General features: G+C 49.7%; 1 protein-coding gene and 1 long non-coding RNA gene across 2 annotated transcripts in view; one reads left to right on the top strand and one right to left on the bottom strand.

The window, feature by feature from the left end:
- The window catches only part of LOC119624452 (uncharacterized), a 110216-nt gene that overhangs the window by 73110 nt on the left and 10552 nt on the right, over positions 1–26554 (bottom strand). The window lies entirely within an intron of this gene.
- CD5 (CD5 molecule) overlaps positions 12447–26554 on the top strand; it is a 31321-nt gene continuing 17213 nt past the window's right edge. Inside the window, exon 1 of the mRNA XM_007996490.3 lies at positions 12447–12573. Coding sequence (XP_007994681.3) covers positions 12519–12573 — 55 coding nt within the window. The 5' untranslated portion in view covers positions 12447–12518. The remainder of the gene's footprint in view (positions 12574–26554) is intronic.

Raw genomic sequence — 26554 nt, 5'->3', positions numbered from 1 at the left:
TCAAGCTTGTAATCCCAGCACTTTGCAGGGCTGAGGCAGGAGGATTGCTTGAGCCTAGGAGTTTGAGACCAGCCTGGGCAACACAGTGAGATACTATCTCTGCAGAAAATTTGTTTTTAAAAATGACCCAAGCATGGTAGCTCATGCCTGTAGTCCCAGCTAAGGCTGAGGAGGGAGGGTCACTTGAGTCCAGGAAGTCAAAGTAGCAGTGAGTTGTGATCGCACCACTGCACTCCAGCCTGGGCGACAGACTGAGATACTGTCTCAAAAAAATCAAAACAAAAGAAAGAGTAAACAACACAAATGTCTAATAATAGGGATTGGTTAAGTAAACATCAGAACTTTTATTAGCTATTGTAGACCCATTTTTTTAAAACTGTGTTATATAAGTCTATGACATGGCACGACATTCAAGATATATTTTAAGAAAAAAAAGCAGGATACAAAGATATTTCTCTCTCTGTATCTACATATAGATATCTTTGTGTATGTATATATCCTTTTAAGTATATTTATAAAAGATATATAATTTATATAAAATATATATACCTCGTACATATAAACATGTATATCACAAATACATGATAATAATTTTGAAACAGTAGATTATCGTAATTATAAATTGAAAATAATAAAATATATGACATATTAACAGTGGTCATAATGAATGGTAGGATTGTGACTGGTTTTATTTTTTTCTTTATATTCTATAGTTTTGCTAATTTTTCACAAAAATATGCATTATTTTTATTATTAAAAAATCATGTTGGGCCGGGCACAGTGGCTTACATCTTTAATCCCAGCATTTTGAGAGGCCGAGGCGGGCACATCACAAGGTCAGGAGATCGAGACCAGCCTGGCTAATGCGGTGAAACCCCATCTCTACTAAAAATACAAAAAATTAGCCAGGTGTGGTGGCATGCGCCTGTAATCCTAGCTACTCGGGAGGCTGAGGCAGGAGACTTGCTTGAACCCGGGAGGCGGAGGTTGCAGTGAGCCAAGATCGGCCACTGCACTCCAGCCTGGGCAACAGAGTGAGACCATGTCTCAAAAAAAAAAAAAAAAAAAAAATCATGTTATAAAAATGTTATATGTTATATATAATTATACAAACAAATACCAGAACTTTCTTCTATAAAATATTTTCTGCAGACCCCTTTTATGTGCATAAAATAAAATCCCTACCCAACCTCACGCTGCTATCTTGATCGACTCTCAGCCCCACAATTAATTGTTATTATTATTTTGATGAATATTCTGCAAAACCTTTTTCTGTAAATGTAGAAACTGTTCAACTCATTCATATTTTTATTTTATGAAAATAAGATTGCAATATATAAATTGTTCTGAAATTTAATGTTTTCACTGAGCAAAATATCATGGCCATTTCTCTGTGTCAGGATACGGGGATCTATGAGCCCTTTCTTGATGGCTGTAGTCCGACTATTCCAGAGTGTAGCTGGTTTCGAACTTATTTGCCCTTTGCCCTATCTTTCCATGTTTTTATTATCCCTTGGTGGCTTCAACACCCCTGTGCAGACTGCCTTGCCCCCTGGTGAGTATAGGAGGCCTCTCTAAAGGTAATAGTGTATATGAGGTTTTTTTTAAATGTGGCTTTTGCCATTTTGTCCCTTAAAAATGGATGTATCGATTTTCCAGCTTCTGGTAACTGATATTCTTTAAATGAGATTCCAAGCTTCAACTCACAGATTGAGGAATCTGGCAGACCATCTGGTGCAGTGCCTTTATTTCACAGATAAACTGAGAGCCGGGGGAGAGAATCCACCCTAGGCACAGTGCCAGTGAGGGACTGAGCCAGGATGCTGCCCATAGCACCCCACTTCTGGACCCATCTACAAGCTACTACGCTAGCAGGACTCAGAAACCATTGTCCTTATGCTTCCCTCAGCCTGGAAAATTGATCCCATCACCAAACTGGAAAACTACTCATCCTTTGGGTCTTCATCTAGATGTCACCTCCTCCAGGAAGTCTTCCCTGATTTTCCCAGAGGCTGGATTCGACACACATCCCCCACTGTGCTCCCTCAGGCCTGGCCTTTCCATGCTGTGTCCCAGTTGCCCGTCCGGTAACCTCCCCACTGGGCTGGAAGCTCAGGGAGGTGAGGGGGGGTGGGCAGGGTGTGCTTGTCAGTCTGTTTCATGTGTCCCTGCTGAAAGCTTCCCTGTCAATCATTTATTTGTTCAAGAAATAGCTTTGTGCCAGGTTCTAGGTACGGGGGAGAGAAGGCAGGAGCACTCCTGACCAGTGTCGGGCCTTCAGGAACTGCTCTAAGAAGCTGAGAGCCATGCTGAAGTTCGGCATGCTGACCACCACCGCGAGCCTTTGCCACAGGCGTGCCCAGACAGCCTCCCAACATCCCTTCAAGGCAGGCTGTGTTCCACACGTTTTATAGATGGGATCTGAGGCTCCAAGAGCCACACTGAGGACGCACAGCTGGGTCTGCCGGCCTCCTAGGCCCCCAGGATCTCAGCAAAACCCCCAGATGGCCAGGGGAAACACCAGCCTGAGATGAGAGAGAGAGGCTGCGCCAGGGAAAGGGGTGTGTGTAGAAGAGGAGGCCTGGCGGTCCAGTCCAAAGTTCACTGTGGGTTATCTGTGCACCTTGGGGAACTCACGTAACCTCTCTGATCCTCAGTTATTTCACGTGAACAACAGCTTTCATTAACACCTGCCGTACACTACTGGGAGGCCTTATTTTCTCAGCCAAAGCCTATACCGTGTGGTGGAACAAGTCTAATCTTACAGTAGCAGCGGAAGAGTGAACAGGAATGCTGAGTCCTCGGGGCCTCAGGCTGTGGGATGTATGACTGGCACCCCGGGTTGTGGGCAGGCCTGTAGCAGGCCTGGGTGGGGGGCAGGTAGCAACGGAAAGGGGCTCCAGGAACACAGCCCCATTGAGGGGAACTTGAGGGGGCCCAGCAGAGGCGGGGGTGAACGCGGCCTGAGCCAACCAGCCCTCCCACTCCAGGGTACCACTGATCACAGATCTTCCAGAAGCCACAGGAGGCTGTCTAGTGTTGTCCGTGAGGGGCTAAGAAAGTAGGGGGTCCGTGGGGGAGCCTTATCTGTCCCTCCAGGCAAGACAGTCCCCTCCCCAGCTGACACTGAGACACCTTCCCAAGCCAGCAGGACCCTGTTCAGGCACTTGGAATCCTCAGTCTCCTGCCCTTCCCCAAAGCCCTGACGCTCACTCAACACTCAGCCCCCTCCCACACTAGCAAAAGAGGCAAACCTCCAGGCCCCACACAGAGAAACTCCCCACCTCCGACTGGACTCCAGTCGAACACTTTCATGCGGGGTTCCTAGGACAAGAGAGCTGGGCCTCGGGATCATCCAATCTCCACATTTTACAGATGCGCCAACCTCGGTCCAGAGCATGACAGGGACCTGACCACAAAGGTGACAAAGGCGGGACTCGAATGCAGGTGCCACCAGGCCAGCGCGTCTCCACCACACTGCACACCACATGCATGTCCAGACCTGGATCCTAGGTCTCTCCTTCTCCCCTTCCCCACCCTCCACCAACAGCCAAACTGGGTGGGAACGAAGCTGGGGGTGGGGAGGCACTTTCTGAGCTGGCAGGGAGGGGAGTGTTGCAAAGTCGGCTCCCTGGGTTCCCCCACCCCCACAGCCAAACAGGTTTCCAAGGATCCGGGTCACTGAGTCATCCACACACACCTGCAGGCCTCTCCTGCCCTTCTCATCTGGCCACCAGGCCATCCATCATCTTTGGGAATCATTCCATAGATTTCTTCCTTCATTCATTCAACACACCCTGAGGTCCTACTATGCACCAGTCACATTCCTCAGTCTCCTTCCTCTCCTCCCTCCTACCCTCAGCTCCTCCCTCTTCCCCACATCCCTAGTGCCCCTTTGCCCCGGTGAAGAGGGCACACCTGGGGGCATTGAGGAGTCACCGAGTCCAGAGGGGAGACAGACACAGGCACACCCCACCCCAGGTTACCTGGTGTGGCCCAGGGCAGCACCGGCAGGCACCTCTCCGGGAGAGGCTGAGGAGGTTCTGACACCTGGCCCTGGGGGCTCAGCAACCCCCTCCCCCACCTTCAGCCTCTACTGGGCTGTGCTGCCTGGAAAACCCAGCCTGGGCTCAGCTGACTTCCTCTTGTGTCATGGAAAGTGCAGTGATGGGGACAGGAAACTCCCGCCAGGGATCTGGGGTCTGAGCGGGGACCGGGGCCCAGAGGTTTCTGGACCTAGAGGCCCGGAGGGGTAAAAGGGGCAGGGGGGTAACTTATGGGGGTGGGCAGCAGGGAGGGAGCCTACGGGGCAGTGTTCTTGGAGGGCAGAGACCCCTTTCTCTAGGGTTGAGGCAGTGCCAAGCCCTGGGGGCCTGAAAGACAGCAACCTGAGGCCCTGAGCTACTTTCAGTTTTCCAACACCAAACTAACAAACAAAAAGAGTAGAAATTATGCCATGATGAAGACTCCGAGATCAAAGCAAAGCCCAAATGTTTGGTTTGTTTTCTTTTCTTTGGGTAAAGAGGTGGGGAGTGGTGGCAAGGGTGGCAGAGTGAGGAAAATGTGGGATCATACTTCAGCATTGACCTCCTGGGGCCAAATACTTTACCCTCCGAGCCTCAGTTTTCTCATCTGTGAAATGGAAAGCTGTGCCCACTCCCATGATAATTGAGAAGACTGAAGGAGCTGATGCCCCTGGCTAGAGGAAGGTGCTTAGTAAAACTTCCCTCGCTCTTTTGGGCTGCAATTATGTACACTGAGTGTGGGAACAGGGGCTGTGAAGGGCTGGTTACGATACACAGTTGTGTGACTCACGAACAGCACTCATCAAGAAAAAACATCCCTGCAGAGTCTTTGGTGCTAAGAAGGGTGGAGCCATGTCTGTCTCTTTCGTCTTCACATCCCTGTGCTTAGCACGGGGCAAATATTGATGAATGAATGAGTGAATGAATGAAGGAACGAACAAACAAATGCATGAAAGAGGTTGGGATTTCCAGAGTCAAGGGACCAGGAAGGATGAATGTGAGGGATGGGTCAGGGAACTGGGCCAGGCCTGGCCAGGAGGGGCTGGGTAAGGTCTCCCCATCCCAGGCTGAGGCCACCTCTGGCAAGAGGAAGAGGCACCTCTGAAGGCTGAATGAAGGATGGGTGTGGCCCCAATCACAGCTACCTTAGGAGTCCTCTTTCCTTGATCCTGGGGTGGGGGTCAAAGCTTCCCTCTACTAAAGAGGTTCAAGCACACAGTACCTTCCAGCCCTGAGTGAGTAGAAACCAGGGAGTGTCTAAGTGGGTCTAAGACAATATGAGGACCACCCCTCAGATTGTCTTGTGCCCAATTTCTGCCTCCAAAGAAAGAAGAAGTAAAAACTAAAAGGCAGAAATGAAATCCACAAGCAGACAGCCCGGTGCCACACCCTGGGCCTGGTAGTTAAAGATCGACCCCTAACCTAATCAGTTACGTTATCTTTAGATTACAGACATCATATAGAAAAGCACTGTAACAATCCCTGTCCTGTTCTGTTCCATTCTAATTACCGGTGCATGCAGCCCCCAGTCACATACCCCCTGCTTGTTCAATTGATCACGACCCTCTCAAGCAGACCCCCTTAGAGTTGTGAGCCCTTAAAAGGGACAGGAATTGCTCACTCGGGGAGCTCGGCTCTTGAGACAGGAGTCTTGCTGATGCTCCCTGCCGAATAAACCCCTCCCTTCTTTAACTCGGTGTCTGAGGGGTTTTGTCTGTGACTTGTCCTGCTACATTTCTTGGTTCCCTGACCTGGAAGCAAGGTGATTAATGGACAGTCGACGTAGGCCCTTAGGTGGCTTAGGCCTGCCCTGTGGAGCATCCCTGTTGGGGACTCCAGCCAGCTTGAGCAACGCGGATCCTGAGACCGCTCCCAGGTAGGCAATTGCCCCGGTGGAACACCTCGCCAGAGCAGCACGTGGCAGGCCCCTGTGGAGGATCAATGCAGTGACCGAACACCAGGAAGGAACTGGCACTTGGAGTCCGGACAACTGAAACTTGGTAAGACTAGTCTCTGGAACTTGCCCACTCCATTTGACTGGAAGCAGGGCCTGATCACACATGGTATGCCTGTACCGGCACTTTGGTTTTTGTTTTCGACTTGAATTGGATTGCTTGATACTTTGGTTTTGGTTTTGACCTGGCTTGGATTTCGTGATACTTTGACTTTGGTTTTGATTCTGGTTTGATGTAAACTGTAAAAGTGTGTATGTGCCCTTTTTACCCATTCTTTATTTTGTGGTGTGCATGTGGTGTGAGCATGGTGTTTTGTCTCAAGGAAACATGGGTCAGGCACAAAGTAAGCCCACCCCACTAGGAACTATGTTGAAAATTTTCAAAAAGGGATTTAAGGGAGACTATGGAGTCACTATAACACCAGGAAAACTTAGAACTTTGTGTGAGATAGACTAGCCAGCATTAGAGGTGGGTTGGCCATCAGAAGGAAGCCTGGACAGGTCCCTTGTCTCAAAGGTATGGCACAGGGTAATCTGTAAGCCAGGGCACCCAGATCAGTTCCCATTTATAGATTCTTGGTTACAGCTAGTTTTGAACCCCCCATAGTGGTTAAGAGGACAGGCAGCAGCAGTACTAGTAGCAAAGGGACAGTTAGTTAAGGAAGGTCCTCGCTCCCACCTGCTGAGGGAAGTCGGTACCCCCAATGGGACCAGACATGGAGAGGCTAAGACAGTATCATGAGGCATTAATAGAAGGTCTAAAGAAAGGGGCTCAAAAGGCTACAAATATAAATAAGGTCTCTGAGGTCATCCAAGGAAAAAAGGAGAGTCCAGCGCAATTCTATGAAAGACTGTGTGAGGCTTACCATGTGTACACTCCTTTTGATCCAGATAGCCCTGAAAATCAGCACATGATTAACATGGCCTTAGTTAGTCAAAGTGCAGAAGATACCTGGAGAAAATTGCAGAAACAGGCTGGGTTTGCAGATATGAATATTTCACACTTACTTGAAATAGCCAATCAAGTGTTTGTGAATAGAGATGCAACAATCTGCAGAGAAAGTTGTAAGGAAGGCGAACGCCAGGCTAGGTGAAACGCCAACTTACTGGCCACATCCATTATGGGAATTCCCCCGAAAAGAGAGGGAAAGGGGGGTTCTGGGACGAATACCCAGTCTAATCACCCACGCTTGCAACGTAACCAATGTGCCTATTGTAAGGAAGTGGGACATTGGAAAGATAAGTGTCCCCAACTGAAGGAAAAGCAAGGTGATTCGGAACAAAAGACCTCAGATAAAGACGAGGGAGCTTTGTTCAATCTGGCTGAAGGGCTATTGGACTGAAGGGGACTGGGGTCAAGTGCCCCCAAGGAGCCCACGGTCAGGATTACAACTGGGGGCAAGGACATTAAGTTTTTTGTCGATACTGGTGCTGAACATTCAGTAGTGACCACCCTGGTTACCCCTTATCCAAGAAAACCATTGATATAATCGGAGCAACAAGAGTTTCCACTAAGCAGGCTTTCTGTCTACCACGGACCTGCTCGGTGGTGGGACCTGAGATAGTTCACCAGTTCTTGTACATGCCTGACTGTCCCTTGCCCTTGCTGGGAAGAGACTTGCTTAGCAAGCTGAAAGCCACCATCTCCTTTACAAAGCAGGGCTCTTTACAGCTAAAGTTACCGGGAACAGGAGTTATCATGGCCTTTACGGTCCCCCGGGAAGAAGAATGGAGACTTTTTCTAACCGAGCCAGGCCAAGAGATAAAACCAGCTCTAGCTAAGTGATGGCCCCGAGTATGGACAGAGGATAATCCTCCAGGACTGGCGGTCAACTAAGCCCCCATACTCACAGAAGTTAAGCCTGGGGCCCAACCAATTAGACAAAAGCAGTATCTGGTTCCCAGAGAAGCTCTTGAAGGAATCCAGGTTCATCTCAGGTGCTTGAAAGCCTATGGAATTATAGTTCCTTGCCAGTCTCCATGGAACACCCCCCTTCTGCCTGTTCCTTAAGCCAGGGATCAAGGACTAGTGGCCAGTACAGGACTTGGTCCAAGGAGAAGTTTACAAATGCTCTCCTGAGCCAGTGTTTCAAACTTTCTATGATGAACTAAATGTGCCAGTACCAGAAATTCCAGGAAAAACAAGAAATTTGTTTTTGCAATTAGCCGAGCATGTAGCCCAGCCTCTCAATGTCACTTCATGTTATGTATGTGGAGGAACTGTAATGGGAGATCAATGGCCATGGGAAACCCGAGAATTAGTACCTACAGACCCAGTTCCTGATGAATTCCCAGTTCAAAAAAATCACCCCGATAATTTCTGAGTCCTAAAAGCCTCAATTATTGGACAATATTGCGTAGCTAGAGAAGAAAAAGAATTCACTCACCCCATAAGATGACTTAGTTGTCTGGGTCAGCAAGTGTATAATGGTACCACAAAAACAGTCACTTGGTGGAGTTCAAATCACACAGAGAAGAATCCATTTAGTAAATTCCCAAAGTTGCAAACTGTGTGGACCGACCCGCAGTCCCACTGGGACTGGACAACCCCCACTGGATTAGACTGGATATGTGGGCATAGAGCTTATGCCAAATTACCTGACCAGTAGGCAGGTAGTTATGCTATTGGCACTATTAAACTGTCTTTCTTCCTACTGCCCATAAAAACAGGCAAACTCCTGGGCTTCCCTGTCAACGCTTCCTGCAAAAAGAGAACCATAGCTGTAGGAAATTGGAAAGATGATGAATGGCCCCCTGAGAGAATCATACAATATTATGGGCCTGCTACTTGGGCACAACAAGGCTCGTGGGGATACCAGACCCCCATTTACATGATCAATCAAATCATATGGTTACAAGCTGTCTTAGAAATAATCACTAATAAAACCGGCAGAGCCTTGACTATTCTGACCCGGCAAGAAACTCAGTTGAGAAATGGTATCTATCAAAATAGATTGGCTCTTAGCTACTTGCTAGCAGCTGAAGGAGGGGTCTGTAGGAAATTTAACCTTACTAATTGCTGTCTACAAATAAATGATCAAGGGCAAGTAGTTGAAGACATAGTTAGAAATATGACAAAATTGGCACATGTGCCCGTGCAAGTATGGCATGGATTTGATCCTGGGGCCATGTTTGGAAAATGGTTCCCAGCGCTAGGAGGATTTAAAACTCTTATAATAGGAGTTTTAATAGTAATAGGAACCTGCTTACTGCTCCCTTGTTTGTTCCCTGTACTTCTTCAAATGATAAAAAGCTTCATCGCTACCTTAGTTCCCCAAAATGCTTCAGCGCAGGTATACTATGTGAATCGCTATCGATCTGTCTTGCAGGAAGACATGGGTAGTGAAAATGAAAGTGAGAACTCCCACTAATGAGTGAGATTCTCTAAGGCGGGGGGGGAAAGGGAGGAGACCACCCCTCATATTGTCTTGTGCCCAATTTCTGCCTCCAAAGAAAGAAGAAGTAAAAACTAAAAGGCAGAAATGAAATCCACAAGCAGACAGCCCGGCGCCACACCTGGGCCTGGTAGTTAAAGATCGACCTCTGACCTAATTGGTTATGTTAGCTATAGATTACAGACATTGTATAGAAAAGCACTGTAAAAATCCCTGTCCCGTTCTGTTCCGTTCTAATTACCGGTTCATGCAGCCCCCAGTCACATACCCCCTGCTTGCACAATTGATCATGACCCTCTCAAGCAGACTCCCTTAGAGTTGTGAGCCCTTAAAAGGGACAGGAATTGCTCACTCAGGGAGCTCGGCTCTTGAGACAGAAGTCTTGCTGATACTCTCGACCGAATAAACCCCTCCCTTCTTTAACTCGGTGTCTGAGGGGTTTTGTCTGTGGCTTGTCCTGCTACAGGTCTAAGTGGAATCTAAGTGGATGCATCACCAAGCCAGTGTCTCCAGCCCAGGGAGGGGGATGCCCCTGGCCCTGGTGGACCTGGAGCAGTGATCACATCCTTGAACTGCTTCCCACCTGCCTGGGGTGGCCCAGAGTACAGGAAGCCCCAGGAGCCAGGAGCTTTCTCATCTGGGAGCACAAAGGATGTGAGGAAAAAATGGAACCCAGCCCAGGGAAACACATGGCCTTTCCCCTGCCCCAGGCTTCCCCATCTTCTTTGCAGAGACCCTGCCTCTTCTTCAACGGGGTTGATTCCAGACCCTCCAAGAGCAACAGGGACACGGAGCTCACATACATACCCACACACCAACACAGAGATCACACATCAACACAGAGATCACACACATCAACATGGAAATCACACACGCACATATCAAATGGGGATTACACACACATCAACATGGAGCTCATACATACACCCCAAGATAGCAATCACACACACAACATGGAGATCACACAAGTCAACATGGAGATCACACACACACACATCAACATGGAGATCACATTCACACACATCGACATGGAAATCACTCACACACATCAATGTGGAACTCACATTCACACACATCAATAAGGAAATCACTCACACACATCAACATGGAGATCACATTCACACACATCAACATGGAGATCACATTCACACACATCAACATGGAGATCGCATTCACATACATCAACATGGAAAAATCACTCACACACATCAACATGGAAATCACTCACACACATCAACATGGAAATCACTCACACACATCAACATGGAGATCACATTCACACACATCAACATGGAAATCACTCACACACATCAACATGGAGATCGCATTCACACACATCAACATGGGGATCACACAGACACATCAACATGGAAATCACTCACACACATCAACATGGAAATCACACACATCAACATGGAAATCATTCACACACATCAACATGGAGATCACATTCACACGCATCAACATGGAAATCACATTCACAGACATGAACATGGAGAGCGCATTCACACACATCAACATGGAGATCACATTCACACGCATCAACATGGAAATCACATTCACAGACATGAACATGGAGATCGCATTCACACACATCAACATGGAGATCACACACACATCAACATGGAGATCACACACACACATCAGCATGGAAATCACATTCACACACATCAACATGGAGATCACATTCACACACATCAACATGGGGATCACACAGACACATCAACATGCAAATCACACACATCAACATGGAAATCACACACATCAACATGGAAATCATTCACACACATCAACATGGAGATCACACACACATCAACATGGAGATCACACACACACATCAGCATGGAAATCACATTCACACACATCAACATGGAGATCACATTCACACACATCAACATGGGGATCACACAGACACATCAACATGCAAATCACACACATCAACATGGAAATCACACACATCAACATGGAAATCATTCACACACATCAACATGGAGATCACACACACATCAACATGGAGATCACACACACACATCAGCATGGAGATCACATTCACACATATTAACATGGAAATCACATTCACACACATCAACATGGAGATCACATTCACACACATCAACATGGAGATCACATTCACACACATCAACATGGAGATCACACACACATATATCAAATGGGTATTACACACACATCAACATGGAGCTCATACATACACCCCAACATGGAGATCACACACACAACACAGAGATCACACAAATCAATGTGGAGATCACACACACACAACCTGGAAATCACACACACATCAACATGGAGATTACACACACACACATAGACATGAAGATCACATTCACACACATCAACATGGAGATCACACACATGCAACAGGGAAATCACACACACATCAACAGGAGATGACACACACATCAACATGGAGCTCACATATACACCTCAACATGGAGATCACACACACAGCACAGAGATCACACAAGTCAACATGGAGATCGCTCTCTCTACACACACACACACACACGCACACACACACACAGGCACAAGCCCATCATTCATGACAGAGCCATCTCTTGTATCTGCTAGCGAAACAACACCCGTGGAAAGTCACCTCAAACTTCCAACCTCATCCCTCACAAAGGAGAAACGGAGGGTTTGGTTTCGGCTTTCACTGGAGTCTGCAGCAAGAACTGGCATCATGCTGCCCACTGCCCGCCTCTCCCGCCCGGACCCCTGCCTCAGGGATGCGTGTCCTCAGCCCAGCCCTCAGCCGCAGCCAGGCCTTCACCCTCCATAACCCCTCAGAGTCCCCACTCCCTGCAGCCCTGTCCCTCCAGGATGCATGGCCTTGTCCTGTGTGGGGGTGGCCGAGGGCACTGCCCCAGCCCCGGGTACCTTGGGCAGGAAGCTGGCAGAGGCCAGGGCTGCCATTCAAACAGGGGCAGGTGGTTTTGCCAGGAGGAAGTTGACAGTTCAACTTCAAACATGGGTGACGCAGGCCCCACACTGCCTGCTCCCCGTCCCACCCCTCCCTGAGCATGCCGCCCCGCCCTCTCCCTCCCTGAGAGCGAGACACCGGGCCAGACATCCTCACCTGCAGTGCCGAGCTGCCCAGGCTGAGGCAAGAGAAGGCCAGAGACCATGCCCATGGGGTCTCCGCAACCGCTGGCCACCTTGTACCTGCTGGGAATGCTGGGTGAGTACCCCTTCCGGGTGTCCTGCGAACATCCGGGCTCGCTCCAGTGCAAGGAAGGAGATCCCAGTTTTACCCAAGGCTGACTCTGGGGTCCACATGTCACCCCTCTGGAGCGTTGTGGAGATTTGGGGCCACTGGGATCCCAGCCTGCCCCCTCTGCCCAGCTGCAACTTGGCCCTCTGCCCTGCATGTCCCACCCACCAGGAGCCCAACCTTGCCTCTCTCCTGCGCTGTTGAGAGCCCTGCTTTACCCTTCTAGTGCGAGAGAGACTGCAGGGGGACCCGCATCCGATGGGGCCCAGACAACTTGATTCCTAGGCTGAGTTGGATTTTAGCAGCGCATACAGGCCTCCCTCTGCAGGGTCCCCCCCGACAGCCCAGCCTTTACTTGGTGGCCTCCAGAGACATGGAAACGCCGTCTCTGAAGCAGCTCTGATGATGCTCTGGACAGAGAGTGGGCCAAGGGAGGGTGGAGCGGCCTCTGAGGACAATGTCTGAGCAAATGTCAAGGACTCAAAGCGGAAGTCCTAGGCCCTCTCACACCCAGTCCTGGGTCAGTCCCAGAGGGGCCCAGCCAGGCCAGCTGGGATGAGTACACGCTGGGCCTGCTTTCACTCGAGCCCTGGGTTGTAAGCCCGACGCTGTGTGACCTCAGATAGGTCCCCAAGCCTCTCCAGGCCTTGATCTCCCCATTTATGAAATGTGGGGGTTGGGGTGTGAACTGGATGAGACCTGACCACTTCCTGAGGATTTGGAAGGTCTGGCAGGGTGACAGAGGTGCGCGACTCCGGGCTGGAAACAGGAGGATGCAAGCAGCTTCCAGGCTGGCAGGGAAAGGGTCTGGAGGCCTCGCCTGCCTGAGCAGGGAGCCTCGGCAGCCTCCTAGGGAAGCTGGGTGTGCAGGTGTGAGTGTGGGGAAATGTGTGTGTGTATGAGTCTGTGTGCATGTGTGTGAGAAATGTGCGTGGCGGAATGTGTGAGTCTGTGTGTGTGCTGTGTGTGTGTGTGAGTCTGTGTGTGTGAGTGTGTGTGAGTCTGTGTGCATGAGTCTGTGTTCATGTGTGTGAGAACTGTGTGGGGGGAATGTGTGAGTCTGTGTGTGTGTCTGTGTGTGAGTCTGTGTGTGTGTCTGTGTGTGTGAGTCTGTGTGTGAGTCTGTGTGTGTGTCTGTGTGTGTGAGTCTGTGAGTCTGTGTGTGAGTCTGTGCGTGAGTCTGTGTTCGTGTGCATGAGAACTGTGCATGGGGGAATGTGTGAGTCTGTGTGTGTGTGTATGAGAGTCTGTGTGAGTCTATGCGCATGTGTGTGAGAACTGTGTGTGGGGGAATGTGTGAGTCTGTGTGTGTGTGTGAGTCTGTGTGTGTGAGTCTGTGTGCATGTGTGTGAGAACTGTGTGTGGGGGAATGTGTGAGTCTGTGTGTGTCTGTGCGCATGTGTGTGAGAACTGTGTGTGGGGGAATGTGTGAGTCTGTGTGTGTGTGTGAGTCTGTGTTCATGTGTGTGAGAACTGTGTGTGGGGGAATGTGTGAGTCTGTGTGTGTGTGTGAGTCTGTGTGTGTGAGTCTGTGTGCATGTGTGTGAGAACTGTGTGTGGGGGAATGTGTGAGTCTGTGTGTGTCTGTGCGCATGTGTGTGAGAACTGTGTGTGTGGGAATGTGTGAGTCTGTGTGTGTGTCTGTGAGTCTGTGTGCATGTGTGTGAGAACTGTGTGTGGGGGAATGTGTGAGTCTGTGTGTGTGTGTGAGTCTGTGTGTGTGAGTCTGTGTGCATGTGTGTGAGAACTGTGTGTGGGGGAATGTGTGAGTCTGTGTGTGTCTGTGCGCATGTGTGTGAGAACTGTGTGTGGGGGAATGTGTGAGTCTGTGTGTGTGTGTGAGTCTGTGTTCATGTGTGTGAGAACTGTGTGTGGGGGAATGTGTGAGTCTGTGTGTGTGTGTGAGTCTGTGTGTGTGAGTCTGTGTGCATGTGTGTGAGAACTGTGTGTGGGGGAATGTGTGAGTCTGTGTGTGTCTGTGCGCATGTGTGTGAGAACTGTGTGTGTGGGAATGTGTGAGTCTGTGTGTGTGTGTGAGTCTGTGTGCATGTGTGTGAGAACTGTGTGTGTGGGAATGTGTGAGTCTGTGTGTGTGTCTGTGAGTCTGTGTGCATGTGTGTGAGAACTGTGTGTGGGGGAATGTGTGAGTCTGTGTGTGTGTCTGTGAGTCTGTGTGCATGTGTGTGAGAACTGTGTGTGGGGGAATGTGTGAGTCTGTGTGTGTGTGTGTGAGTCTGTGTGCATGTGTGTGAGAACTGTGTGTGTGGGAATGTGTGAGTCTGTGTGTGTCTGTGAGTCTGTGTGCATGTGTGTGAGAACTGTGTGTGTGGGAATGTGTGAGTCTGTGTGTGTGTGTGTGAGTCTGTGTGCATGTGTGTGAGAACTGTGTGTGGGGGAATGTGTGAGTCTGTGTGTGTGTGTGAGTCTGTGTGTGTGAGTCTGTGTGCATGTGTGTGAGAACTGTGTGTGTGGGAATGTGTGAGTCTGTGTGTGTGTCTGTGAGTCTGTGTGCATGTGTGTGAGAACTGTGTGTGTGGGAATGTGTGAGTCTGTGTGTGTCTGTGAGTCTGTGTGCATGTGTGTGAGAACTGTGTGTGTGGGAATGTGTGAGTCTGTGTGTGTGTGTGTGAGTCTGTGTGCATGTGTGTGAGAACTGTGTGTGGGGGAATGTGTGAGTCTGTGTGTGTGTGTGAGTCTGTGTGTGTGAGTCTGTGTGCATGTGTGTGAGAACTGTGTGTGTGGGAATGTGTGAGTCTGTGTGTGTGTCTGTGAGTCTGTGTGCATGTGTGTGAGAACTGTGTGTGTGGGAATGTGTGAGTCTGTGTGTGTCTGTGAGTCTGTGTGCATGTGTGTGAGAACTGTGTGTGTGGGAATGTGTGAGTCTGTGTGTGTCTGTGAGTCTGTGTGCATGTGTGTGAGAACTGTGTGTGTGGGAATGTGTGAGTCTGTGTGTGTGTGTGAGTCTGTGTGCATGTGTGTGAGAACTGTGTGTGTGGGAATGTGTGAGTCTGTGTGTGTGTCTGTGAGTCTGTGTGCATGTGTGTGAGAACTGTGTGTGTGGGAATGTGTGAGTCTGTGTGTGTGAGTCTGTGTGCATGTGTGTGAGAACTGTGTGTGGGGGAATGTGTGAGTCTGTGTGTGTCTGTGTGCATGTGTGTGAGAACTGTGTGTGTGGGAATGTGTGAGTCTGTGTGTGTGTGTGAGTCTGTGTGCATGTGTGTGAGAACTGTGTGTGTGGGAATGTGTGAGTCTGTGTGTGTGTCTGTGAGTCTGTGTGCATGTGTGTGAGAACTGTGTGTGTGGGAATGTGTGAGTCTGTGTGTGTGAGTCTGTGTGCATGTGTGTGAGAACTGTGTGTGTAGGAATGTGTGAGTCTGTGTGTGTGAGTCTGTGTGCATGTGTGTGAGAACTGTGTGTGTGGGAATGTGTGAGTCTGTGTGTGTGAGTCTGTGTGCATGTGTGTGAGAACTGTGTGTGTGGGAATGTGTGAGTCTGTGTGTGTGTCTGTGAGTCTGTGTTCATGTGTGTGAGAACTGTGTGTGTGGGAATGTGTGAGTCTGTGTGTGTGTGTGAGTCTGTGTGCATGTGTGTGAGAACTGTGTGTGTGGGAATGTGTGAGTCTGTGTGTGTGTGTGAGTCTGTGTGCATGTGTGTGAGAACTGTGTGTGTGGGAATGTGTGAGTCTGTGTGTGTCTGTGAGTCTGTGTGCATGTGTGTGAGAACTGTGTGTGTGGGAATGTGTGAGTCTGTGTGTGTCTGTGAGTCTGTGTGCATGTGTGTGAGAACTGTGTGTGTGGGAATGTGTGAGTCTGTGTGTGTGTGTGAGTCTGTGTGCATGTGTGTGAGAACTGTGTGTGTGGGAATGTGTGAGTCTGTGTGTGTGTCTGTGAGTCTGTGTGCATGTGTGTGAGAACTGTGTGTGTGGGAATGTGTGAGTCTGTGTGTGTGAGTCTGTGTGCATGTGTGTGAGAACTGTGTGTGGGGGAATGTGTGAGTCTGTGTGTGTCTGTGTGCATGTGTGTGAGAACTGTGTGTGTGGGAATGTGTGAGTCTGTGTGTGTGTGTGAGTCTGTGTGCATGTGTGTGAGAACTGTGTGTGTGGGAATGTGTGAGTCTGTGTGTGTGTCTGTGAGTCTGTGTGCATGTGTGTGAGAACTGTGTGTGTGGGAATGTGTGAGTCTGTGTGTGTGAGTCTGTGTGCATGTGTGTGAGAACTGTGTGTGTAGGAATGTGTGAGTCTGTGTGTGTGAGTCTGTGTGCATGTGTGTGAGAACTGTGTGTGTGGGAATGTGTGAGTCTGTGTGTGTGAGTCTGTGTGCATGTGTGTGAGAACTGTGTGTGTGGGAATGTGTGAGTCTGTGTGTGTGTCTGTGAGTCTGTGTTCATGTGTGTGAGAACTGTGTGTGTGGGAATGTGTGAGTCTGTGTGTGTGTGTGAGTCTGTGTGCATGTGTGTGAGAACTGTGTGTGTGGGAATGTGTGAGTCTGTGTGTGTGTGTGAGTCTGTGTGCATGTGTGTGAGAACTGTGTGTATGTGCTTTCATGAGTACAACGTGGCCTCCAAATACAGGATTATCTCCCCAACGTGTGACAATGGCACCTGTGCATACATGTTCACATGGCTCTTCTCACATGTAACAACAACAGGTACAAAATGCCTTCTGTCCCAAAGTAAGAGGCCTAGAGACAGACCCCTGGCTGGCTTCGGGGACCCTGCTGAGGAGGGACCAGGCCCTTAATCCCCCGCACCTGCTCCTCACCTCTGGCCTCAGACTCCATTGAGATAGGGAGGCTCCCAGTCAAGTATGGGAGCCCATGTCCCGCTCTAGGGCCCTCCCACCTGAATCCCATCATGGGTGAGGCTCCTGATGGGACCAGGCAAGTTCCCTGGCCCAACACAGGCCAGAGTCAGGAAGGCTTGGAGGTAGCCCCTTCACCCCCAGTATGGGGGCCAGCTGGAACCCCAGGAACAGGCAGTTCCCAGCGTCTGAGTGAGCCGGTGGGTACCAAGCATTCCCACTTTTCAGTGCGTCACTGTTTACAAAGCACTTTTATAGCCATTTTCTGCTGCAAGCTTCACAGCAGCCAATGACGTAGGTGGGCCCATTGGCCCCATTTTACAGTGGGAAAAAGCAAGGCCCAGGAAGGCCAAGTGCAAACCCAGAGTACAGCAGCTGGTGCATAACCGAGCCACCCCCAGCCCAGCATTCCTGCCTTCACAGAGGCCCCTTCCTGTACCCTTAGCTAAAAGGGAAGGCCACCAAAGGGAAGGCCACTCCCCTGCGGGAAAATGGCCCCGGGACACAACCTCCACCAGCAGAGATACAGCCACCAGAGCTGGGGACACCAAGGGCCAGGGCTGGGGCTGGAGTCAAACAGTGCAGGCACCCTTTGAGCCATTCTAAGGAGAGATGCCGCAATGCCAGAGCCCTGGGGACACCGCAGCCTCCTGACTGGCATCGGGGCTTGGGGACCTTTGGACCCTGAGGCATGAAGATGCCCCCAGCATGTCTGGGTGCTCGCGACAGGCCAGGGCTTCCCACAGCTACTCCCCTCTCAGCCCTAGCCTGCCTGGACAGCTGCAGGCAGTGAGGTGGGGAGGCGGCTCTGACAACTGCATGACCCTGACTGGCCCAGCCGATACGACTCTAAAAGCCAGCATTGGGACATGGGAAAGTCATGGACTCTGTAGTTTGAATTCCAGTCTGCCACTTACCAACTAGGCGATCTTGGACTAGTTCTGTAAGCCTCAGTTTCCTCATCTGTAAACTGGGTACAACAGTACCTCATAGAGGCTTATAAGGATGCAATGCATCAATGCACACAGAGCTTGAGTACAATCCTGGCATATAGTATAGTAAGTATCCAATAAACAATAACAACAGCAACAACTATTATTATTATTACCAGGGTCAGCAAGAAACAATGCGAGGTAGGAGCCAATGGGGAGAAGGGTCTTGCCAGAGGCCTGCACGGCCATCAATCTCTCTACCCCTCAATCCTCTTGTACAGGCTATTTATTCACTAATTCATTCATTTATTCATCTACAAATATTACTGAGCATCTCCTGTGCATCCGGCTCTGTGCAAAACACTGGGGATACAGAGACCAAGGCAGGACTCCTTGCCCTCAAGGATCTGACCAGCTAACAGGAGACCTGTTAGAGAACACAAGTAAACAAACACCAAAGACCGGGCATGGTGGCTCATGCCTGTAATCCCAGCACTTCGGGAGGCCAAGGTGGGTGGATCACTTGAGGCCAGAAGTTCAAGACCAGCCTGGCCAACATGGTGAAACCTCATCTCTACTAAAAATATAAAAATTAGCCAGGCGGGGTGGCCGGCACCTGTAATCCCAGCTACTCAGGAGGCTGAGGCAGGAGAATCGCTTGAACCTGGGAGGCAGAGGTTGCAGTGAGCCAAGATCACACCATTGCACTCCAGCCTGGGCAACAGAGCAAGCCTCCGTCTCAAAAAAAAAAAAAAAAAAAAAAAGGCACCTGAAATATTTACACATTTTGAAATACTGAGTGCAATGCAGGGATCAGCAAGTGCCTCGGGTACAATACAGTCTGCACTAGGAGGACATCCCTTTGGCTGGGCAGGCAGCGAGGGCCTCTCTACGGACGCGAGGTCTCATCTGAGAATCTGAGACCTGAATGAGGGATGGAGCCAGCCAGGCAGAGAAAAAAGGGAAGAGGGTCCCAGGCCGAGCGGATGGCAGGGCAAAGGCAAGAGGAAAGGACAGGCCTGAGAGCGTGGGGCTCCTACTGCAGCAGGGCAGCAGGCCCACTGTCCCAGGCTGGGTGAGGCCCTGGGTGGATCATGCGCCTCGAAGACCCAGAGCTCCCCACCTCCAGCAGGGAATGAAGGGAACCTGGGGGCCCAGGGGCTGGCACTGGCCTTCCTGGTCACTCTGTCGCCACCAGTTCAGAGGGGTTTTCCCTGCAGTGACCAGGCGGCAAATTCAGCTCAACCTGACAAAACTGATTGAACATCTGCTCTGTGTGTGTGTGTGTGTGTGTGTGAGAGAGAGAGAGAGAAATTGATTGAACATCTACTGTGTGTGTGTGTGTGAAATTGATTGGACTACTCTGTGTGTGTGTGAAATTGAACATCTGCTGTGTGTGTGTGTCTGTGTGTGTGAAATTGAACAACTACTGTGTCTGTGTGTGTGTGAAACTGATTGAACATCTACTGTGTGTGTGTGTGAAACTGATTGAACATCTACTGTGTGTGTCCATGTGCACATGTGCTGTGTGTGCCTGTGAACACAGATGTGCACAGCCCTGTGGAGGGGAGCTTGGGAGCAATGCAGACCTAGTTTGATTTCTGCTTGGCCACCCACAAGGGAACATCTCTCAGGGTCTCATCTATAAAAATAGGGGTTCCTTGCTGTGCCCACCTCAAAAGATCACTGCAATCATTACATTGGGTTTATTCAGAGACTACCTATGGACTGAACACTTACTATGTGCCAGACACTGTTCTAAGTGCTGAGGACACAGCAGTGAACAAAACAGTGGAAAATCCCTGCCCTGGTGGATCTGCCATAACAGTCAGGGTGTGATGGGGAGACAGACAAGAGACAAGCTAAGCTAGTGGTTATGCGAATACTAGACAGTCAGGAGAGGTGTGGAGACAGACAGAGAGGAGGGCTGGGACCGGAAGCCTTGGTGGGGTGTGTGGTACCTAGGGAGGATTCAGCGGTTCTCATGAGAAGATATTTGAGTCAATGTTTGAAAGAAGGGAGTGAGCCCACCGTGTGGGACCTGAGGAGGAGCGTTGCAGGCAGAGGGGCATTCAGCCGCAGGTCAGCGAGGGGGTCCATGAGACAGCCACGAGGACCACAGAGGCCTCCCTGAGGACTTGGGCTGTTTCTCCCATGCCCTGGAGAGCCACACAGGGGCAGAGAGGTGAGCATAACTCTCACCTCTCCAGGTCCTCAAGTGCATCTGGAACCCCAGGCCAGATGCATTTGGAAATTCAGAAGGTTTCAGATTGTAGAAGGAAATCCTGTGGACATACTGTGTGCTTTGAACACGCGCAGTGAGGCCTAGGGCAGCGCCCTGCGTTCAACACATCCCATTTCTGCAGTGAAACATGCATTTGCACACTTACAGGGATGTAAAGACAGCAAACACCCTCCCACCAAATGCATTAGAACAAGACTTTTAGATTTTGGATTTTGAATTGCAGATAAGAGATTATGGGCCTGGATCACTTCCTCTATAACTGCCACTGTCACCACGACCAGCATCATCATCAATCAACATGTACCTTTCAAGGCCTGACTTTCATGGTGTCCAGAGGGACCCTAATACTCCTCTCCGGGGGACAGATACGGTAGGAATAGCGTAGGAAATGGGTGGTGGCAGTCTGCAGAGACGACAAGGGTCCCAGGCACTGCCACAGACTCCCACAGAGGCATCTGGAATGAACGCCTCCCTCCTTCTGGCCCCCGTTTCCCCCATCTGCACTCCAGAGCAAGCAGGCTCTGGGGCCTCCCTGGGGTAGACTCCCACAGGCCCTGTCAGGCGATGGAGACAGGGTTTCTCTCCTGACTCTACCACTAGCTAGCTGTGTGACCTTGGGCAAGTCACTCAGCCTCTCTGAACCTCGGTTTCCTGATCTGAAAATGGGGGTGAGCATGGTCCCTTCTTCACAGGTCTGTGGGTAGAAAGAATGAGCCCAGTGCATGAGAGAGCTTTGGGGTAGGTAAAGCTCTAAACAAAACCAAAGGCTTATCGCTGTGACGGCAGAGACACCGTATATGGTGCGAAACTCATGCAACAGCAGACCACTAGCGTGAGAGAGAAATAACAATTCCAACAGCAAAGGTCATTCTGCCCATGACCCACTGTCCGCTCACTGGGACAGGCCCTGGGGGAGCCAGATTAGAGACCTGAATCTGCCATTCTTTCCCGCGGGCTCCACTCCCAGGCCTCTCCTGGTTTCAGCCCAGTGCGATTCTGTATGTGTTTTGCACATAAAAGCCGCCTAATCATAAACCAATCATTTCATCTGTGCGTAACCCAAGAAAGGGAATTTTGGTCCTTTACGATCTTCGTTTCCCTAAAGCCCTGACACGGCTCCAACTCCACAGATGACTGTCGTTTCAGAAAAAGAGGGACTTCTTGCCTTTCAACTCAGCCAACATAGAGGATTCAAGGAAGATCCAGAATCCTCCCCAAAACACAGGCAGAGCTACTGTATTTGATGGATATCGATGGCTGCAGCTATGGGGAGGTCTGTGGACTGTTAGAAGCAATCATGTTTATGGGAAAAAGGGAACATCTGACTTGCAAACTACACTAAATCAGTCATAGGTTTCTTATCTGTGAAACAAACTGGTGATAGCGCCCTGTCCTCTGAGGCTCCAGGAGGAAATGGGGTCTTCTGTGAAAAATCCTCATCCTGGGGTCTGCACAGGGTAAGGATGCTGTCATTTTGTTATCATCGGTCATTATCACAGGCCCCTCCCTGTGAATCTGGGTGCCTGCGGAACCCTAAGCAGGCCACACCCTTGCCTCCATTTCTCAGGGTTCAGGGGCGTCAGAGGCAAATCCCGAAGGGTCCACGCAGGACCTAGGAGTGAGCCAGAGGCGGGGGCCAGGAGGGCAGGTCACAAAGCCAGCTGCCCTGGGCTGAATTCTGGCCGTGCCAAGCTCTCACTCCCGTGCACCACGACGGCCTCCTCCTCTGTAAACTGGGACCCATCATGGAAGACAACAATATTCATCTGTAATTCCAAAACCCAAAAAACATTTGTAAGTTTCTGGCAAATGCATTTGGTGCAAATCCTGACCTGATCGAATGGGAGGCTATTTATAATCTTGACGCATCCCACTTAGGGTGAAATTGCATATGTTTCGCTGCAGACACTGCCATGTGTTTGAAGCCCGGGCTCTCCAGACACATGGCGACTGTAGGGTGCCAGCAAGGCGTTGACAAAACAGAAGGCAAGGGCCACCGCCACTGCCTGGGGCCGCCAGAGGCGCAGCCAATGGAACCAGGATGTCCTATTTTTCAAAAACACCTGGATCTTGAAATGTGTTTAAAAAGCAAAACAAAAATAAAAGAAACCTTTTTTTTTCAAATTTGGCTCAAAAAAATTTTAAACACTGTGCAGCGCAAATAAAACTCATGGGACGCCGTCATGAGAGCCAAAGTGAGTATTACCCCTGGATACTGTGCGGGCAAGAGGAATGAGAGGGATGGGGAGGCGGATATAAATGTCTTGGAGCTGCTTTCGAATCCTCCCCAAGACCTCAGGGCAAGCAGGGCCAAAAATATTGTCTCTGCCAATGCAAAGACAAGAGACGGGGGCTCCTGGGGTGTGATAAACCGAACTTCTTTAGCCCTGAGTTTTGCCTGGGTTTTCCCAGTCCAGGCCCTAAATTGTGAGAGCTCCAAGGGTAGGTGGGCAGGAAAAGGAAGGGGTCTTCAGAGAATTCTCATCCGTAGCCCCAGTTGCTCGGAGTGAGGTGTGGCTGGTGGATAAGGAAACGGCATAGTGCTTCCAGGCCTCGGGAGGCCTCCTAGTCTCAAGTGTCAGGGATTCTGTCCACAGCTTTGGCAACAGCAGGAGCCTCAGGCTTCTGGAGGCTAGAAAGGACGGCGCAGGAGTAAGCTGTAGACTCCCCAGAGGGGATCAGAGAGACCCTGAACACAGACTGCAGGGTTCGGGGGAAGGAGGGTGCTGGTCTGACCCCTGTGAGAAGCAACTAAAAAATGAAAATAGGTTGTGGACCCTCAAAACCTCAATGTTCATTCTGCTCCCTAGATTATAAGTGAAAAACAAACCAGCAAACAAACAAACAAAAAAACCCTGAACACGTTCATGGACAGGCAGAAAGAATATACACTACACATTCAGGAAGCTTCCAAGTCAGCTACCCATCTCACTGCCCTTCCCCAACAGCCGCTGAAATCCATCAGGAGCTAAAGATTAGAGATCGTAGGTGTTTGAACCAGGGGGAAGGTGAGGGATTGTGGAATCTAACTTCCTTACTTTACAGAGTAAGGAACTGAGCCCAGAGAGGTTGAGTGGCTTGCCAAGGTCACACAGCACATTCATAGCTAAGTCTTCCCACTGCATGTTTTACTGACTGAACGGTATCACAAGTTCGTTCCCTTTGATCAGGATTGCACACCAGGGCCATGCAGGAATCAATGAAACCTGGGGCAGGCCATCCTGGGCTTCCTGCTGGAGTAAAGGGAGGCAGTTCGGGCCTCACTGGCAAAAGCTCAGACTCGGTGCCAGACAGCTAGGGTGGAGTTTGGGCCCCAGCACTCATTAGCTGCTTGGACAAGTCATTTAACCCCTCTCAGTTTCCTGGTCTGTTAAAATCGGGACCAAAATAATAGTACCTACTTCATAGCATTGGGGTGAGGACTGGGAGAGTTAACGTGTAAAAGACTCGAAAGAGTGAAAACTTTTAAAATGTTGGTGATGGTGACAGTGATGATGATGGTGATGGTGATGGTGATGATGATGGTGACAGTGATGGTGATGATGGTGACGGTGATGATGGCGACGGTGATGATGATGATGGTGACAGTGATAGTGATGGTGATGTTGATGGTGATGGTGATGATGGTGACAGTGATGGTGGTGATGATGGTGACAGTGATGATGGTAACGGTAATGGTGGTGATGATGGTAATGGTAATGGTGATGGTGATGGTGACAGTGATGGTGATGATGATGGTGACAGTGATGATGGTAACGGTAATGGTGGTGATGATGGTGACAGTGATGGTGATGATGATGGTGACAGTGATGATGGTGACGGTGATGGTGACAATGATGGTGACAGTGATGGTGATGATGATGGTGACAGTGATGGTGATGATGATGGTGACAGTGATGATGGTAACGGTAATGGTGGTGATGATGGTGACAGTGATGGTGATGATGATGGTAACGGTGATGGTGATGATGATGGTGACAGTGATGGTGATGGTGATGGTGACGATGATGGTGATGATGATGGTGATGGTGATGGTGATGATGATGGTGACAGTGATGGTGATGATGATGGTAACGGTAATGGTGATGATGATGGTGACAGTGATGGTGATGGTGATGGTGACGATGATGGTGATGATGATGGTGACGGTGATGGTGATGATGATGGTGACAGTGATGGTGATGATGATGGTGATGGTGATGATGATGGTGACAGTGATGGTGATGATGATGGTGACGGTGATGGTGATGATGATGGTGACAGTGATGGTGGTGATGATGGTAACGGTGATGGTGATGATGATGGTGACGGTGATGGTGATGATGATGGTGACAGTGATGGTGATGATGATGGTGACAGTGATGGTGATGGTGACGATGATGGTGATGATGATGGTGACAGTGATGGTGATGGTGATGGTGACGATGATGGTGATGATGATGGTGACGGTGATGGTGATGATGGTGACAGTGATGGTGATGATGATGGTAATGGTGATGATGATGGTGACAGTGATGGTGATGATGATGGTGACGGTGATGGTGATGATGATGGTGACAGTGATGGTGATGATGGTGACGGTGATGATGATGGTGACAGTGATGGTGATGATGATGGTGACAGTGATGGTGATGGTGATGGTGACGATGATGGTGATGATGATGGTGACGGTGATGATGATGGTGACAGTGATGGTGATGATGATGGTAACGGTAATGGTGATGATGATGGTGACAGTGATGGTGATGATGATGGTGACAGTGATGATGGTAATGGTAATGGTGGTGATGATGGTGACAGTGATGGTGATGATGATGGTGACAGTGATGGTGATGATGATGGTAACGGTGATGGTGATGATGATGGTGACAGTGATGGTGATGGTGACGATGATGGTGATGGTGATGGTGACGATGATGATGATGGTGACAGTGATGGTGATGATGACAGTAACGGTGATGGTGATGATGATGGTGACAGTGATGGTGATGATGGTGACAGTGATGGTGATGATGGTGACAGTGATGGTGATGATGATGGTAACGGTGATGGTGATGATGATGATGATGGTAATGGTGATGGTGATGATGATGGTAATGGTGATGGTGATGGTGACAGTGATGATGATGGTGATGGTGATGGTGACGATGATGGTGATGGTGATGGTGACAATGATGATGATGGTGACAGTGATGGTGATGATGACGGTAACGGTGATGGTGATGATGATGGTGACAGTGATGGTGATGGTGACAGTGATGGTGATGATGGTGACAGTGATGGTGATGATGATGGTAACAGTGATGGTGATGGTGATGATGATGGTAATGGTGATGGTGACAGTGATGATGATGGTGATGGTGACAGTGATGATGATGGTGACGGTGATGGTGGTGATGATGGTGATGATGATGGTGATGATGATGGTAACGGTGATGATGATGGTAATGGTGATGGTGACAGTGATGATGATGGTGACGGTGATGGTGACGGTGATGGTGACAATGATGATGACGGTGATGGTGATGATGATGGTGACAGTGATAGAGATGGAAGGAGAAGAGAGGAAGTACTGCTCATCTGGGGACCAGAGAGGCACCCAGAGGAAGGTTCCAGGGCGACGCTCTAGAACGCATAAATATCTTTTTTATTAAAGCTTTTGTTAGAGCATTTTTTTAAAAGAATTTCAATTGGTTTTCCAGCTTGTTCAGTCTTTCCCAAGAACGTTCTCTGAGAAAGGCCTAGGCTATTCTGTGTGGAATTTACCACGATTGTCAGGCCTGGTCCCTGTCCCCAGGCCTTCAGGGTCTGACTGCACGAGCACTTCCCAGTCAGTGTCCATCTCTGCATCTCCAAACCTGGCACTCTGGAGGAGCAATTGGGTGGCTGGGAGCAGAAAGCATGGGTTTTGGAGTCAGACACATGGTTCGACTCCACCTGCCAGCCATATCACCCGGGACAGGGCATTTGCCC

This window comes from Chlorocebus sabaeus, chromosome 1 (genome assembly GCF_047675955.1).
Source record: "Chlorocebus sabaeus isolate Y175 chromosome 1, mChlSab1.0.hap1, whole genome shotgun sequence".
NCBI classification, from domain to species: Eukaryota; Metazoa; Chordata; class Mammalia; order Primates; family Cercopithecidae; genus Chlorocebus; species Chlorocebus sabaeus.
The sequence above is the reverse complement of the archived record's forward strand: the minus strand, read 5'-3'. Positions and strand labels throughout refer to the sequence as shown.